The sequence below is a fragment of the Podarcis filfolensis genome, assembly GCF_964270895.1.
Source record: "Podarcis filfolensis genome assembly, chromosome: 4".
Lineage (NCBI taxonomy): Eukaryota > Metazoa > Chordata > Lepidosauria > Squamata > Lacertidae > Podarcis > Podarcis filfolensis.
In genome coordinates, this window is record NC_139607.1 from 82736343 (window position 1) to 82750025 (window position 13683).

Consider the following 13683-nt stretch of genomic DNA (forward strand, 5'->3'; position numbering starts at 1 on the left):
GGTACCACTGCATTCTTTTTCCAGTCATTAAGCCCATGTCCAGGATTCTCCATTCCATTTCACCCAACCTCTGCTCTCAGAATTCCATGCCCACTGTTCATACTCTGTCCTCACGGGGATGTTTTATGGAGAGTTCCCTTCCATATGGTATTTCCCTAAAGGTGCCATTTAAAAAAAACAACCTGATGTTTAGATTTTATTTATTTATATAGCAAGATTTATACACCGCATCATTTTTTTCAAAATTCTCGTAAGAAGTTTACATAAAATAGTGTAAGAGAAATACTCACAAGAAAAAGGCAATAAAATGAACAGGCTTTAAAAACAAGTATACATAATATACATTATCACAATATGCATAAAATAAATTTTAGAAGTAAAACATTATTTGTGGATTGGTCATTTTTTATTACGATTTTTACTCTTAGGTTGGGTGGTGTTTGTTCTTTTTCCAGTGGAAAGGTGAACTGTAAACGTAACCGCTAAATAAACTTTTATTATTTTATATCGGTAGAAAATATTGGTACTCCACTTTTCCCTTAGTAAAACTGGACAATAAAAGCACTGTATTGTAAAATAAAAACAAACGACAAATAGAAATGAGTGGCGGCTAATAAAAAAATGTAAACTTAATATTGTTAATTATTATTATTATTATTATTTTTTATAATAAATTTTTATTAAGTTTTCGCTTTCCAAATAAGTTCGTACAACCATGTTTACAAATTTCCGATTTTTGAACTTCCACCAACACATCCCTCAATCATCCATTTTTTTTCCTTCACGCATTTTCTATATGCTATTGCCAATTTTCTATTATCTTTCCTCACTATTTCTTTTTTGCAATATACCTTTTACCATCACAAAGCCTCCTTAAAACCCACTAGCATTGTCTGTTCATCACAGATAGTTTTCAGATAATCAGTAAACTTTCCCCAGTCCTCGATGAATTTGTGGTCTTTCTGGTATCTGATTTTTCCAGTCATTTTGTCCAATTCTGCATAGTCCAAAAGTTTCGTTCTCCACTCATTCAAAGTCGGTAATTCCTCTTGTTTCCATTTTTGTTAATTATTATTAATTTATTATTTATACCCCACCTGTCTGGCTTGGTTTCCCCAGCCACTCTAGGCAGGGAAAATATCAAAACTTGTCTGGTCAAACGCTTGTCGAAAAGAAAAGTTTTCACATGGTAATGCAAAGCTGTTGGAGAATGGGTGAGGCAGGCCTCTCTGAGGAGTTTTGGAGCATAATACAGCCCTCGAGAAGGATGCTTCCTTGGTCAAATAGAGACACGTGTGATGTAGCATTTAGAGTGTCAGACCAGGGTTCAAATCTCCATTTGGCCACAAAGCTTGCTTGGTGACCTTGGACCAGTCGCCAGCTCTCTGCCAAACTTACCTCACAGGCCCAAAGATGGAGAGGGGGTGAAGCGCATATGTCACTGTGGGTTCCTTGGAGGAAATAATAATAAAACTATCAAGTGTAACTCGCATTTTTGGGGGGACACAGTGGGAGCTTCTGCAGAAGAGATGGACCAGAGAGCAGACCCATGCCTAAATGTTGACATGCGTGTTTTGCTTTCTCTGCAGATGACGACAACCTCTGGCAGATCCTGCGAAGGAAATGGTGGAAGTACATTTTGCTTGGATTAGTTGACGTTGAAGCCAACTACTCCATCGTCAAAGCCTACCAGTATACCACCCTAACAAGTGTCCAGGTAGAATAGAGAGCAAAGAGTCTTGTGACACTTAAAAAATGTGTGTGTGTGTGTGTGTGTGTGTGTGTGAAGAGCCACCGATAAACGAGTGTGATGTATTGGTCAGAGTGATGGGCTAGGCCTAGGGAGACTCGATGCTTTAAATCGCCACCCAGCCTCTTGAAGTTGACTGGGTGACCTTGGGCCAGTCAAGTTCTCTCTCAGCCTAACCTACCCCATGTGGTTGTGGTGAGGATAAAATGGAGGTGGGGAGAAGCTCCTTCAAGGGAAGATAGGGGTGTAAATAGAACGAGTGGACAGTGAAGAGGCTCAGTGTCATCACATAATCTCGAGACCATGTAGGACTGTTTTACACGGGAGAGATGCAAAAACCCCACGAATGAGCATAAGTGGGGATTTGAACTGTGGCCTCCTATTCCAGCACTGTTTCAGTGTTTGAGGGTAAACATCCAACAGAGTCCTGTCTAAAATCAGGACAGCAGTGATTACCCAACTCATCCGTTAGAAACCTTTTGGTAGATTAAAAAGGTGTCCCCTAGTTAACGGGGCAGCAGATGCATTTTCTGAAAACTGGCTAATGACTTTTAATACAAATACTTAGAAAACATCCTCTCCAGCTCAAAACATCCTCTCCATGGGAGTCTTCCAGCTGCTTTCTCTGGATAAAAGATACCTTTTTGCTTCGTCTGGTTGTTTTCAATTTGAGGAAGTATTTTTGTAGATTTTGAGGCTTGATAATGGTGAGATGCTCGCTGCTGTTTCCTGGTAATTAAGGCTACAGCAATTCTTGGTATGCCCCACTGGGAGTGAGCACCATTGAACTCAGTGGGACTTACTTCTGAGTAAACATGTGTAGGGCCTGGCTGTGGAAGAAACATAATGCAAACATTGCAACTTCTGTCGCCTTAGATAGAGATCCATGAGGGGTTGGCCCCTGTGGAACAAGCTGACGCCAGCAGATTGTTTAAAGGCAATGTTGTATGCCACCAACCTGGCTGTCTCTGTTAAAAATAGCTACAATGCCACCCCTATTGCCGTCTCTCCTTGAACAGGGTGAACGGATCAAGCAGCGAACGCCAGATATAATTTTGTGGGTCAGTGATGCTACAGGAAGGAGACATATTTCAGTGTATGTGTGTGTGGAGGGAGGGGGGGAGTAGAGCAGGGCTGGTTTAACTATCAACACCCCAGACAATACTGTTGTTCTAAATATATGCTAAGCATGAGAGGTGCCTTATGCATCAGGAATAAGTGTTGCTGCCCCATCATCAAAAGACACAAAAACCGCTTGGCTAGTTTCGACCTTGTTTAATTTGCTGATGTCTTCCCATGGATTGGAAACTTCTTAGAGACTTTTTGCATGAAAAAAAAAATGAAGTTATGATATCTGGGCTTGAAGATTGAAGATAATGTTGGTTTACAGAAGGTGGATTTGTTGGGTGTTATCTTGGAGTGCATACATTGAATAATTCTATATTATTACAGCTGACAGATAAAGAATTGGAAGTTCCTCTTTTTCTTTCTCTTTCCCTCTTTCCCCATCTTTCTTTTCTTTCTTTTTTTCTTCTTCTCCCTCTTACTCAGTTATAGGCAAACTCAGCCCTCCAGATGTTTTGGGATTACAACTCCCATTATGCCTAGCTAACAGGGCCAGTGGTCAGGGATGATGGGAGTTGTAGTCCCAAAACATATGGAGGGCCGAGTTTGCCTATGCCTACTCTTACTGCTCTGCGTTTTTATTTAGATTATTTAGGCTAGCTTTTTAGTCTTGATGCAAAGATATCCGATATGAATCTTTTGTATTTCCAAATTTCAGTTAAAAAAAAAAATTGAATTGAATATTTGCCACCTGGAGGAGTTATTAGTCCTCATGTGCCCTTTTTATGACCGGACTTTATGCCTTTCTGTACACGGCAGCTCCTAGACTGCTTTGGGATTCCTGTGCTGATGGCTTTATCGTGGTTCATCCTCCGCGCAAGATACAAACTGATCCATTTCATTGCGGTTGCTGTCTGCCTGTTGGGAGTCGGCACCATGGTCGGTGCGGACGTGTTAGCTGAGAGGCACAATGGGGAAGGTAAGGGCTGGAGAAAACGTCATGGTGAAATGCAAAAAACATTGTGTCCATGGGAGAGTCCTCTGAGTGTTCAAATCCTTCCTCTGAATCAGATTTTCAGTAATTCCAGAATATGTCAAGTATTTCTGCTTCTAGGAAATAATAACCATGTTCTTGTTTCGATGGGGAAATATACGGGCGGGATTCAACTAAGCTGTTGAATGCACAGAATGAGGCCCTCTTACGCAATGGCACTCCTCCTCCGCCCTGTGAATCGCCTCACACCCCCTAAGTCTGCTCCTGGAGGGTTGGGGAGGGGGCGGGGGACCCAGAAAAGGTTTGGGGCAGGAGGGGGGTCTTGCACACCTACAACATTTAGTACTGTGTTGAATTCCTATCAGTGTTCTTAGCTGCTCTGTGCTTAGTTGAGAAAGCCTGAATTCTGAAGTGCTAGGGCTTTTGGTATCACTGGCTGAAAAATAAAAAGATGCATGGAATCAGAGTGCCTGAAAATGTGTTGCCGACTACTGCATGGTTCTGAAATGTATATTCTGGCTTGGATGCTAAGGTAAGGAAGTTCACAGAGGAAAAGGTTTCTGTCTCTCTCCCTTGGGAAGTGCCTCTGGGAGCCTTCCTGGAAAATGTAGGGGGCTGGGGGAGTGGAAGACGGCAGGAAACCTTCCACAAACTTTCTTAAGTTAACTTATGTACATCTCTCCCCATCTTTATATTCTTTTAGATTCCAGGTAAAACACCACCTTTTTTGTTGGGCTTTCAGAGTCTGATAGGATAAGTAATTTATTTATTATTACTAATTATGCAGTTCATGAGAACTGGTGTGATCTTTCTGTTTCGTTAGGGTTTCATGTTACCCTGTTTTTGTTAACTGCCCTGTGAGTATTTTTTGGCAAAGGACAGAAATCTCTAAAGAAAGTAGTAATCTTAAAATCCAAGACTCTGAAATTTAATTAATATACATACACACACACACACAATTTATGTTCTGCTTAATCAACAAAACCTCTAGGCAGTTTACATAAAATACACTTTAAAATCCCCAGTAAGAGCAGATGTTAAAGACAAGCTTTCCTAAAAACAGTTATTTAGCAGGATATACCACTGCCCCTGCTGTATGGCCATGGGTGGGACATTGCTAGCTTTTTTCTTATTTTATAGGGCAGGAAATTTAGCTCAACATTTCAGATCTATTGGGGGACCAGTCTCCCAGAGTTACTTCCATTATCTTGGGTCTTCAAACAAAGCCTGTTCTGTTCTGTTCTGTTCTGGGGGAGAACTTCCTGTCTCCTACCTTGTAGTAGGACAGGCAGGTATTATAAATGAAATACTTCAATAAATGAATGTCTGAAGCTACTTTATGCAGAGTCGGGATAGGCCTGGTGAGCATCCAATGCAGTGCTGACAATACCTCAAAGAACTACCATATTTTTTGTTCTATAAGACTCACTTTTTCCCTTCTAAAAAGTAAGGGGAAATGTGTGTGTGTGTCTTATGGAGTGAATGCAGGCTGCACAGCTATCACAGAAGCCAGAACAGCAAGAGGGATTGCTGCTTTCACTGTGCAGCGATCCCTCTTGCTGTTCTGGCTTCTGAGATTCAGAATATTTTTTTTCTTGTTTTCCTCCTCCAAAAACTAGGTGCGTCTTGTGGTCTGGTGCAGACCACAAGCGAAAAATACGGTATTTCCTTGTTGAATGGAAATGTACTGAGCATGCTTTCATAATGATGGCTTCTCCTTTTATGGATTTGGGCGAAGGCTTCCTCTCAACCACAGTACCTGCAACCTAGCAATGATCTCTGTCAGATCTTTCTCACCTGCCATTCAGGCTCCACAGGTTTGCTCCAGTTGGAGAGTCTATCCTAGATTTGAAGCCATTCTGCTCAGAAAGGCCCAGAGTTTCCTGGCAAATCTCCAGCAGTGTGAGAGGCAGAAATCCACAACCCAGCCATGCCAATAGGAAAAACTTGCATCAAATTCTGCTGGCTAAAGCAACAGGAGCCCTGCCAGGGTGAAAAAGCTTGCGTCTCTAATAAGAGCAGCGTTTTTTTTAGCATTGATTCGATATTGAGCAAGATCCCACAACTGGATCATGTTACAGCTAGTAAAACAGTTCTAAATCCCGGGGCCTCCAAAAGCAAACCGAAAAAGGGTCTGTCATACTCTTAGCATCCATTTAGGAATTTACTGAGAACTTACGGAGATCGATGTATTGATTTTTTTTTTTACAAAATGGCTAAATTAGGCTGTTAATGTAAGAGGGGAAACTTAAGGTCTTGTTCTTCCCTTAACTACATTTTGCTTGGTTTCCTAAAGTGCCCAACTAACAGGTAGTACATATTGGTCTGAAAATAAGTTGCCCCCAAATGTAGGCCGCACCGTGAAACAGAGATCTTTTTCAAAGGCAGCAAAACAAGATATCCTGACCCACAATTAAGCGTAAACATAGGCTTACATCCCAAGCCAGGTTTGGGGTGGGGTGGGGTGGAGTCCAGTCTATATCCAGACCAATACAGTATTTAAACATTCCACAAAACCATGTTTCAGAAAAGGTTTTGTTTAGAATTCAGATTTCCCCAAAGATCTGATGGTCAGCAGTGGACGAAGACTTGTTTGAAACAGGCTGACTTCAAACCATGATATATAATTAACTACAGTGTAGAGTTCCTCACAGTGAGATCTTTGGGTATAGGGCGGTATAGAAATTAAATTAAATTAAATGAATAATAATAATAATAAAAGTTCGGACACAAATGTGGGCGTTAATTGGAAGTAGGGAGTTGTATTCAGTGTATGTGCCTAGAGTTCCACCAGAGCAGTGGGACTTCTTCTCCCCACCCCAAATCTGCTCCAGCCCTCCTCCCCCCCCCCCGTTAGAGCAGATTTTGATGGTGTGTGGAGGCTGCAGATAGGAGGAGGATCCTCCATTGCACAAGTAGAAGTCTGCTGTTGCTCAAGCAGAACGACAGCATTGGATAAAACAAAGAAACTTCTTATCTCCTTGTGGCAGGTTTTTTTTTAACCATGATAAACTATGGTTTATGAACTATGGTTTATCATGATGTCCAAACACAGTCATGTCTTCTGAGCTGAAAGAGAAAATAGATTCTGTGGCAAGTACCCAACACACTTTTTTAAATACTTCAGTAGTTGCCAATGTGGTGTAGTAGTTAGACCATTGGACTAGGACCAGGGTTCAAATACCGATTTAGCCATGACGCTCACAGGGTGGTGACAATCGCTCACTCTCGGCCTAAGCTACCTCATGGCATTGCTGTGAATATAGAAAATGGAGGAGGAGACCTTGAGTTCCTTGGAGGAAAGAATAAACAGTTGGAAAAATGATCTGTGTGCTTATACCTGATTTTGCCATTAAAAATGCCTGCAAGTTGGATTTTACAGCAGCCTCCCTCTTTCTGTGCGTGTCAATTTATATTTTCTGTGCAGGTACCGACGTGGTGATCGGCGATGTCTTAGTCCTCCTTGGTGCTTCCTTATATGCCATTTCGAATGTGAGTGAGGAATACATTGTGAAAAATCTGAGCAGAGTGGAGTTTCTAGGAATGGTGGGCTTGTTTGGGACTATTATCAGCGGTCTGCAGCTGTAAGGATCTATTATACGTACTTTAATTCTAATTAAGAAAACAAAAAACCTTCTGCATCACAGAATGATTTCTTCCTTTCCATGAATTGGTGGGTGTGTTATTAGTAATCCATTGCTAGCATTGCCATTAACCTGTTCAAGAGCAAAGGCATCTTGTGGGGTTGCCAGGATGCAACCTGGAGAAGTCCTTTACATTTCAATTTTCTCCTAAATTGGGAGACTAGGCAGACATCGCTTCTCTTACTCATCTCCCCACCTCGCTCCACCATCTCTTTCATTTGCTTACCTCTTCTATCTTCTGTATCAAAAATAACATAAAGTTATAGGGTGGGATCTCTGGGTTGTGACCTGTACCCTTAGGCATCAAAGTATTTACCTGATTTGTTCTTCTCGTACCTGGTGTGTCTTTAACTTTCGTTTTGTGGCTTACGTGCTGTCCATGCTGTCCCTTGAAATTCCAAATCCTGTAAATGATTATTCATGCAAATTATCTCCTTGACTTTCAATGAACTAGATGTAGGATTAAAGACAATCTTGGGATTAATCATTTCTGGGCCGGGATCTTGTTTTTCTGGGTCACGTTGCCATCTTTTTAGAGACAAGAGTTTTTGCATCTTTTACAGTTGAGTGGTAAGCACAAACCCAACACTTCTTCCCATTGCTTCATCTCTCCATGCTGAGATCAGTTCACCTGACTGACTTCTGCCCATTATAGTAGTGTTGAAAGGCACCATTGTCCGTAGAAAAAGTGACCACCCTATTTTGGAAATGCATCTTTCCAGTGAAACTTGAAGCTACGGTGTTGATAGTTGGCAAAGGGCCCTTAATTGTGTTTCTTAAAGTAATCCCATATGCTGATGGTGAACTCATTCTACAAGTATTGATCCTTATGTGGCCGAAAATGCACCATCCATGCGCGAGAGGGCAGTATTACAGGCTCTAGGAAGGACCAAGGTTTGCATAAGTACATAGGAATGGAAACCCTTCCCCCTGCCCCAAAAATATCCAGTGAAGACCAAGCATGCTCAGTCGGCACAGTTTGCTAACTGATAGTGGTGGGGCTGGAAACGGGATGGAAAATTTGAGTGGAATGAAATTGAGTTTCCTGGAAGAAGGCGTTGCTGTTTTAACTGGAACACTGAACAGGAGAAGTCCACACACTGAGATAGCTCAGTCGGTAGAGCATGAGACCCTTAATCTCAGGATCGTGGGTTTGAGCCCCATGTTGGGCTAAATATTTCTTCATTGCAGCGGCGGTTGGACTAGATGATCCTGGTGGCCCCTTCCAACTCTGCCATTCTATGACACTGCAACATTTTGCTGCAGGTCCCATTTTGTATAACCATCTAAGCATTAAATGCAACTTTAAAAAAATAAGTCTTTATCTACAGCAGATGATGAATTAGTTCCAGCCAAGACGAATATTATGCAAACATGCCTTTGAATGAGGCAGTATTGATTCTCCCAAGGGAGTGATTCAATTACCATTTTAATCCCACAGAGTTAACTAAGGCCAAATATGACCTGGTTGTTGTTAATGGATCAGCAAGAAAAAACATGTTTCAATTATTAAACTCTGTTCTTGATCAGCCAAACACTGCATTCGCTAGAAACAAGTGGCCGTAGGCCTGTGCGCTGATTGCAGCCTTGGGGCTATTTTATGGGTTTATATTCAAATCCTGAAGATATTCTTAGCAGGGTCCTAATATTGCTGGTCACTGCCTGGAGATCAGCACTTCAGATTCAGCAAGGAGATAGCCTGTTTCAGCTTTTCTTGGATTGCTAATGTTGGTTTTTTGGATTATTATGCTGTCTTTTGATTGTTTTACTGAAGTTTATGAGCTGCTTCTGTGGCTCCATCAAGCAGACGAAAGGTGGAATATAATAATTTTAATAAAATAAATAGCCGATAAAGTGGGCTTCAGTCAACACAGTTTCAGGTGGAACATTTCCTCTCATTCCAGTCACTACTTGCGTAGCCCAAATGGTGTCACCCATACATAAGAGGGAGATATCAGTGGGCTTGGGGCAACCCAGAGATTTGCAGAAGTACCAAAAACCATTAGGGGAAAAACCCAAAGTGGGAAGAAGCCCCAAATCAGTCCAGTGTGGTCAGTAGCCATGAAATTCTGACGCTAGGCCCAGGGGAATGGAATAGAGTTGCTGAAATAACGAACAAGGAGCAACATTGTGTTGCACCTCACCTGCACCCTAATAAACCTCTCCATCATTTAAGGTTCCAGAAGTTTACTCTTGTGTGTGTTGTCCACAGAGACTGTAATCCAATGCCCACTGCCTTAGGAGTAAGTCTCCCTAATTCAGGGGGGCTTGCTTCAAAGAAAGCCTTCATAGGATTGATCCATAACCTAAATGCCTGTTATAATTAACTGTTGATCGTTATGAAAACCACACCCCCATATTTTAATGCTGGTGTTTTTCTTTCCTCCCCTTTCTCCCACCTTCCCTGTAGAGCCATTGTGGAACATAAAGACATTGCTTCTATTCAGTGGAACTGGAAAGTCGGTATGTGTGCTCTGAAACACCGAAGCAAATAACCTTGCAATTGCTTTGCATGTAGCTGTGGGGGTGGGGCTCCATGCTGTTCCTGGAAAGCTGCTCAGACCCTGGTCAGTCCCTAATAGGGCGATACTTGTAATTAGTAAAAGAGGCCCCAGGTTCTCCTATTCACTTCCAAAAGCTGTGTGGGTGTCTTGTAAGGAGCTTTTTTGGTTAAGGAAATTGGCAACTTGGGGTGTGGGATAAGGAATCATGATGCACGTATAAAATCATGTTTGGAGGAACTGGATAGAGGTAACCTTCCATCCTCCCCATTCCTTGTTCCATAATCTAGAACTTGGAATCATCCTGTCAGTTTGATTGACACAACAGACATAAAGAGAGCACGGTTCAGAGAGGATAAGTGTATCAGTGACCATTTGTCACAATGGCCTGCCCAGAACTTGGAGATTCAGAGCCAATGTACCTCTCTGAATAGTAGTTGCCGAGTAATAACAAGAGTAGAAGGGAACTATTACTACTACTACTACTACTACTACTAATAATAATAATAATAAATAATAATGTGGTACCTCGAGTTAAGAACTTAATTCATTCCGGAGGTCTGTTCTTAACCTGAAACTGTTCTTAACCTAGTTCCAGTTACAGATAGGTAGCCGTGTTGGTCTGCCATAGTCAAAACAAAACAAAAAAAATTTTTTTCTTTCCAGTAGCACCTTAAAGACCAACTAAGTTAGTTCTTGGTATGAGCTTTTGTGTGCATGCACACTTCTTCAGATACACTGAAACAGAAGTTGCCAGATCACTATATAGAAGGATCTGGCAACTTCTGTTTCAGTGTATCTGAAGAAGTGTGCATGCACACGAAAGCTCATACCAAGAACTAACTTAGTTGGTCTTTAAGGTGGTACTGGAAAGAAATTTTTATTTTTTTGTTTTGTTCTTAACCTGAAGCACCACTTTAGCTAATGGGGCATCCCGCTGCTGCTGTGCCGCTAGGGCACGATTTCTGTTCTCATCCTGAAGCAAAGTTCTTAACCCGAGGTACTATTTCTGGGTTAGTGGAGTCTGTAACCTGAAGCGTCTGTAACCCGAGGTACCACTGTGATAATAATAATAATAATAATAATAATAATAATAATAATAATAATAATAATTTATACCCCGCCCAACTGGCTGGGTTTCCCCAGCCACTCTGGGCGGCTTCCAACAAAATATTAAAAACACAATAAAAGATGAAACATTAAAAACTTCCCTAAACAGAGCTGCCATCAGATGTCTTCTAAAAGTCAAATAGTAGTTCATTTCCTTGACATCTGATGGGAGGGCGTTCCACAGGGTGGGCGCCACAACCAAGAAGGCCCTCTGCCTGGTTCTCTGTAACCTCACTTCTCGCAGGGAGGGAACCGCCAGAAGGCCCTTGGAGCTGGACCTCAGTGTCTGGGCTGAATGATGGGGGTGGAGACGCTCCTTCAGGTATACTGGGCTGAGGCTGTTTAGGGCTTTAAAGGTCAGCACCAACACTTAATTTCTTAATTTCTGTGTTGGGGCTTCCCATAGCAGGCATCTAGATGGCCATGCATGGGATGCTGGCATAGTTTGGCCTTTTGTCCAACCATGGAGTGCTCCTCTCTTATCATCTTATCTCACTGTAGCTGTACGGGTTTAATGCTCCTGAGAATACACTGTCCTCCTCTTTCCCACTTTTATGCTATTAGCAGCATTTGGTGCCTTAAATGTTAAGCCCTTAACTTGCCTTGCAGTGCTGCTCTTCCTGGCCTTTGCACTGTGCATGTTCGGACTGTACAGCTTCATGCCAGTCGTGATCAAAGTAACCAGCGCTACATCCGTCAACTTGGGCATTCTGACCGCTGACCTCTACAGCCTCTTCTTTGGGCTCTTTCTCTTCGACTACAAGGTGAGCAAGTTTTTCAGATCAATGACATTTGGGGCTAAGCTATGTTCGAGAATTATTTCTGTGGCTTAGCATCTAAACTAGGGCTGTCCGTGCTCTGTGCTAAAAATAATTAGCATTCTGCACCCACCCCAGCAAAATTCTGTCACAGGTATCAATTGGCATAATTTCTCTAACTTTGCATAATTTATCTGGCCATCTGCATTGTTTTGCCTCGTGGTGATAGTTGAGGGGAGTGACTGGGATCTTTGCAGAACACAGAAACCTCGTCTCGTGCCTCCTCTGGCTAATAATAATAATAATAATAATAATAATAATAATAATAATAATATATTTATACCCCGCCCATCTGGCTGGGTTTCCCCAGCCACTCTGGGAAGCTTCCAACAAAAAACTAAAATACAATAACCTATTAAACATGCCCTAAACAGGGCTGCCTTCAGATGTCTTCTAAAAATTTGGTAATTATTTTTCTCTTTGACATCTGGTGGGAGGGTGTTCCACAGGGCGGCGCCACTACCGAGAAGGCCCTCTGTCTGGTTCCCTGTAACTTGGCTTCTCACAGCGAGGGAACTTCCAGAAGGCCCTCGGCGCTGGGCCTCAGTATGTTATATCAATAGGCATTGCCCACTTATTTCAAGTATATTGTTGCAAGTATGAGGTCTAGGAACTTGCTTCTAAAACAACACACACACACACAAGCGTACTTTTGGGGCAGAATTTTGTGCTCAATATCACAATGGCATTTTCTTTCCACACTCTTACAGAATTGTGGCATGGACATGCAGGCATGACTTTAATTGGCCCTAATAGTCTTGCTATAGATGTGAATTTAGGGACAAAGTGCACCATGCAATTATCTATGACAGGATGAAAGTTAATTATACTTGGGTCTGCTGCGTATGTAGGTTAATAATTGCATGCAATATGGTTAACATGCTCTTTCCTCCCTGACTTCACAGACTGAGCTGCTTGATGGAATTGCAAAGGCAAACCATTCTGAAACAAGCGAATCCATGGGAAACGCATTAAGTTAATTAGTGTTGGAACATTCAGACCTGGCCAAGTCAGCCAGTAGCAGCCTTTGCTTCTAAGACCAATAAGTTTCTGTGAGGATTAGGGCATACTTTCCACACTTCTAAAGCTTCAGTCAGTCACCTGCCCTTCAGCCCGCAGGATAGCTCAGTCAGTCGAGCATGAGACTCTTAATCTCAGGGTTGCTGGTTTGAGCCCCACGCTGGGCAAAAAGATTTCCTGCATTTCAGGGTGTTGGAGCAAATTACCTTCTTGGTCCCTTCCAACTCTGTGATTCTATGATGCTGATGAATTTTCATGCCTCTGCCTGGCAAGCGCATGCTTTGTATGCATAAGGTCCCAGGTTTAGACCTCAACATTTTCAGGGAGGGCTGGGAAGGCTCATGCCACAAACCCTGGAGAACAGGCTGCCTGGTAGCACAGACGAGCCTTTCCCAGCTGGTGCCGCCAGATATTTTGGGCTAAAACTCCCATCTTCCCTAATCACTGGCCATGGTGGCTGGAGCAGATACAAACTGTAGTCTGAACATAGCTGTCAAACGTCCCTTATTTGGCGGGACAGTCCCTTATCCCAGCGCCATGTCCTGCTGCTGTCCCTTATTGATGATGTCCCTTAAATAAGCTACTGAAGGTAATGGGGACCTTTCTATGTCCAGCTGTCCTTTGTCAACAACAAATTGTTGCTGTTTTTGTGTGTTGAATATATGCTATATGGTAATTTATGGACCTAATAGGTATCTAAAGCCATTTGCACACAACAAAATATGTATTTTATCAAAGTAATTGTTGATCCCTTATTTTGGCTGCTGATCCCTTATTTTCG

At 42.2% G+C, this 13683-nt stretch overlaps 2 protein-coding genes across 3 annotated transcripts in view; both read left to right on the plus strand.

The window, feature by feature from the left end:
* The window catches only part of ALKBH8 (alkB homolog 8, tRNA methyltransferase), a gene marked incomplete at its 5' end in the record, with an annotated part of 247603 nt that overhangs the window by 61160 nt on the left and 172760 nt on the right, over nt 1-13683 (plus strand). The window lies entirely within an intron of this gene.
* SLC35F2 (solute carrier family 35 member F2) overlaps nt 1-13683 on the plus strand; it is a 28985-nt gene that overhangs the window by 10450 nt on the left and 4852 nt on the right. For both annotated transcript variants that reach the window (XR_014547000.1, XM_083609223.1), the window contains exons 3-7: nt 1590-1717; nt 3635-3794; nt 7237-7393; nt 9864-9916; nt 11674-11828. Coding sequence is in view for 1 of the 2 variants with exons in the window: in XM_083609223.1 (XP_083465349.1) it covers nt 1590-1717; nt 3635-3794; nt 7237-7393; nt 9864-9916; nt 11674-11828 (653 nt within the window). In the remaining variant the exon portion in view is untranslated. The remainder of the gene's footprint in view (nt 1-1589; nt 1718-3634; nt 3795-7236; nt 7394-9863; nt 9917-11673; nt 11829-13683) is intronic.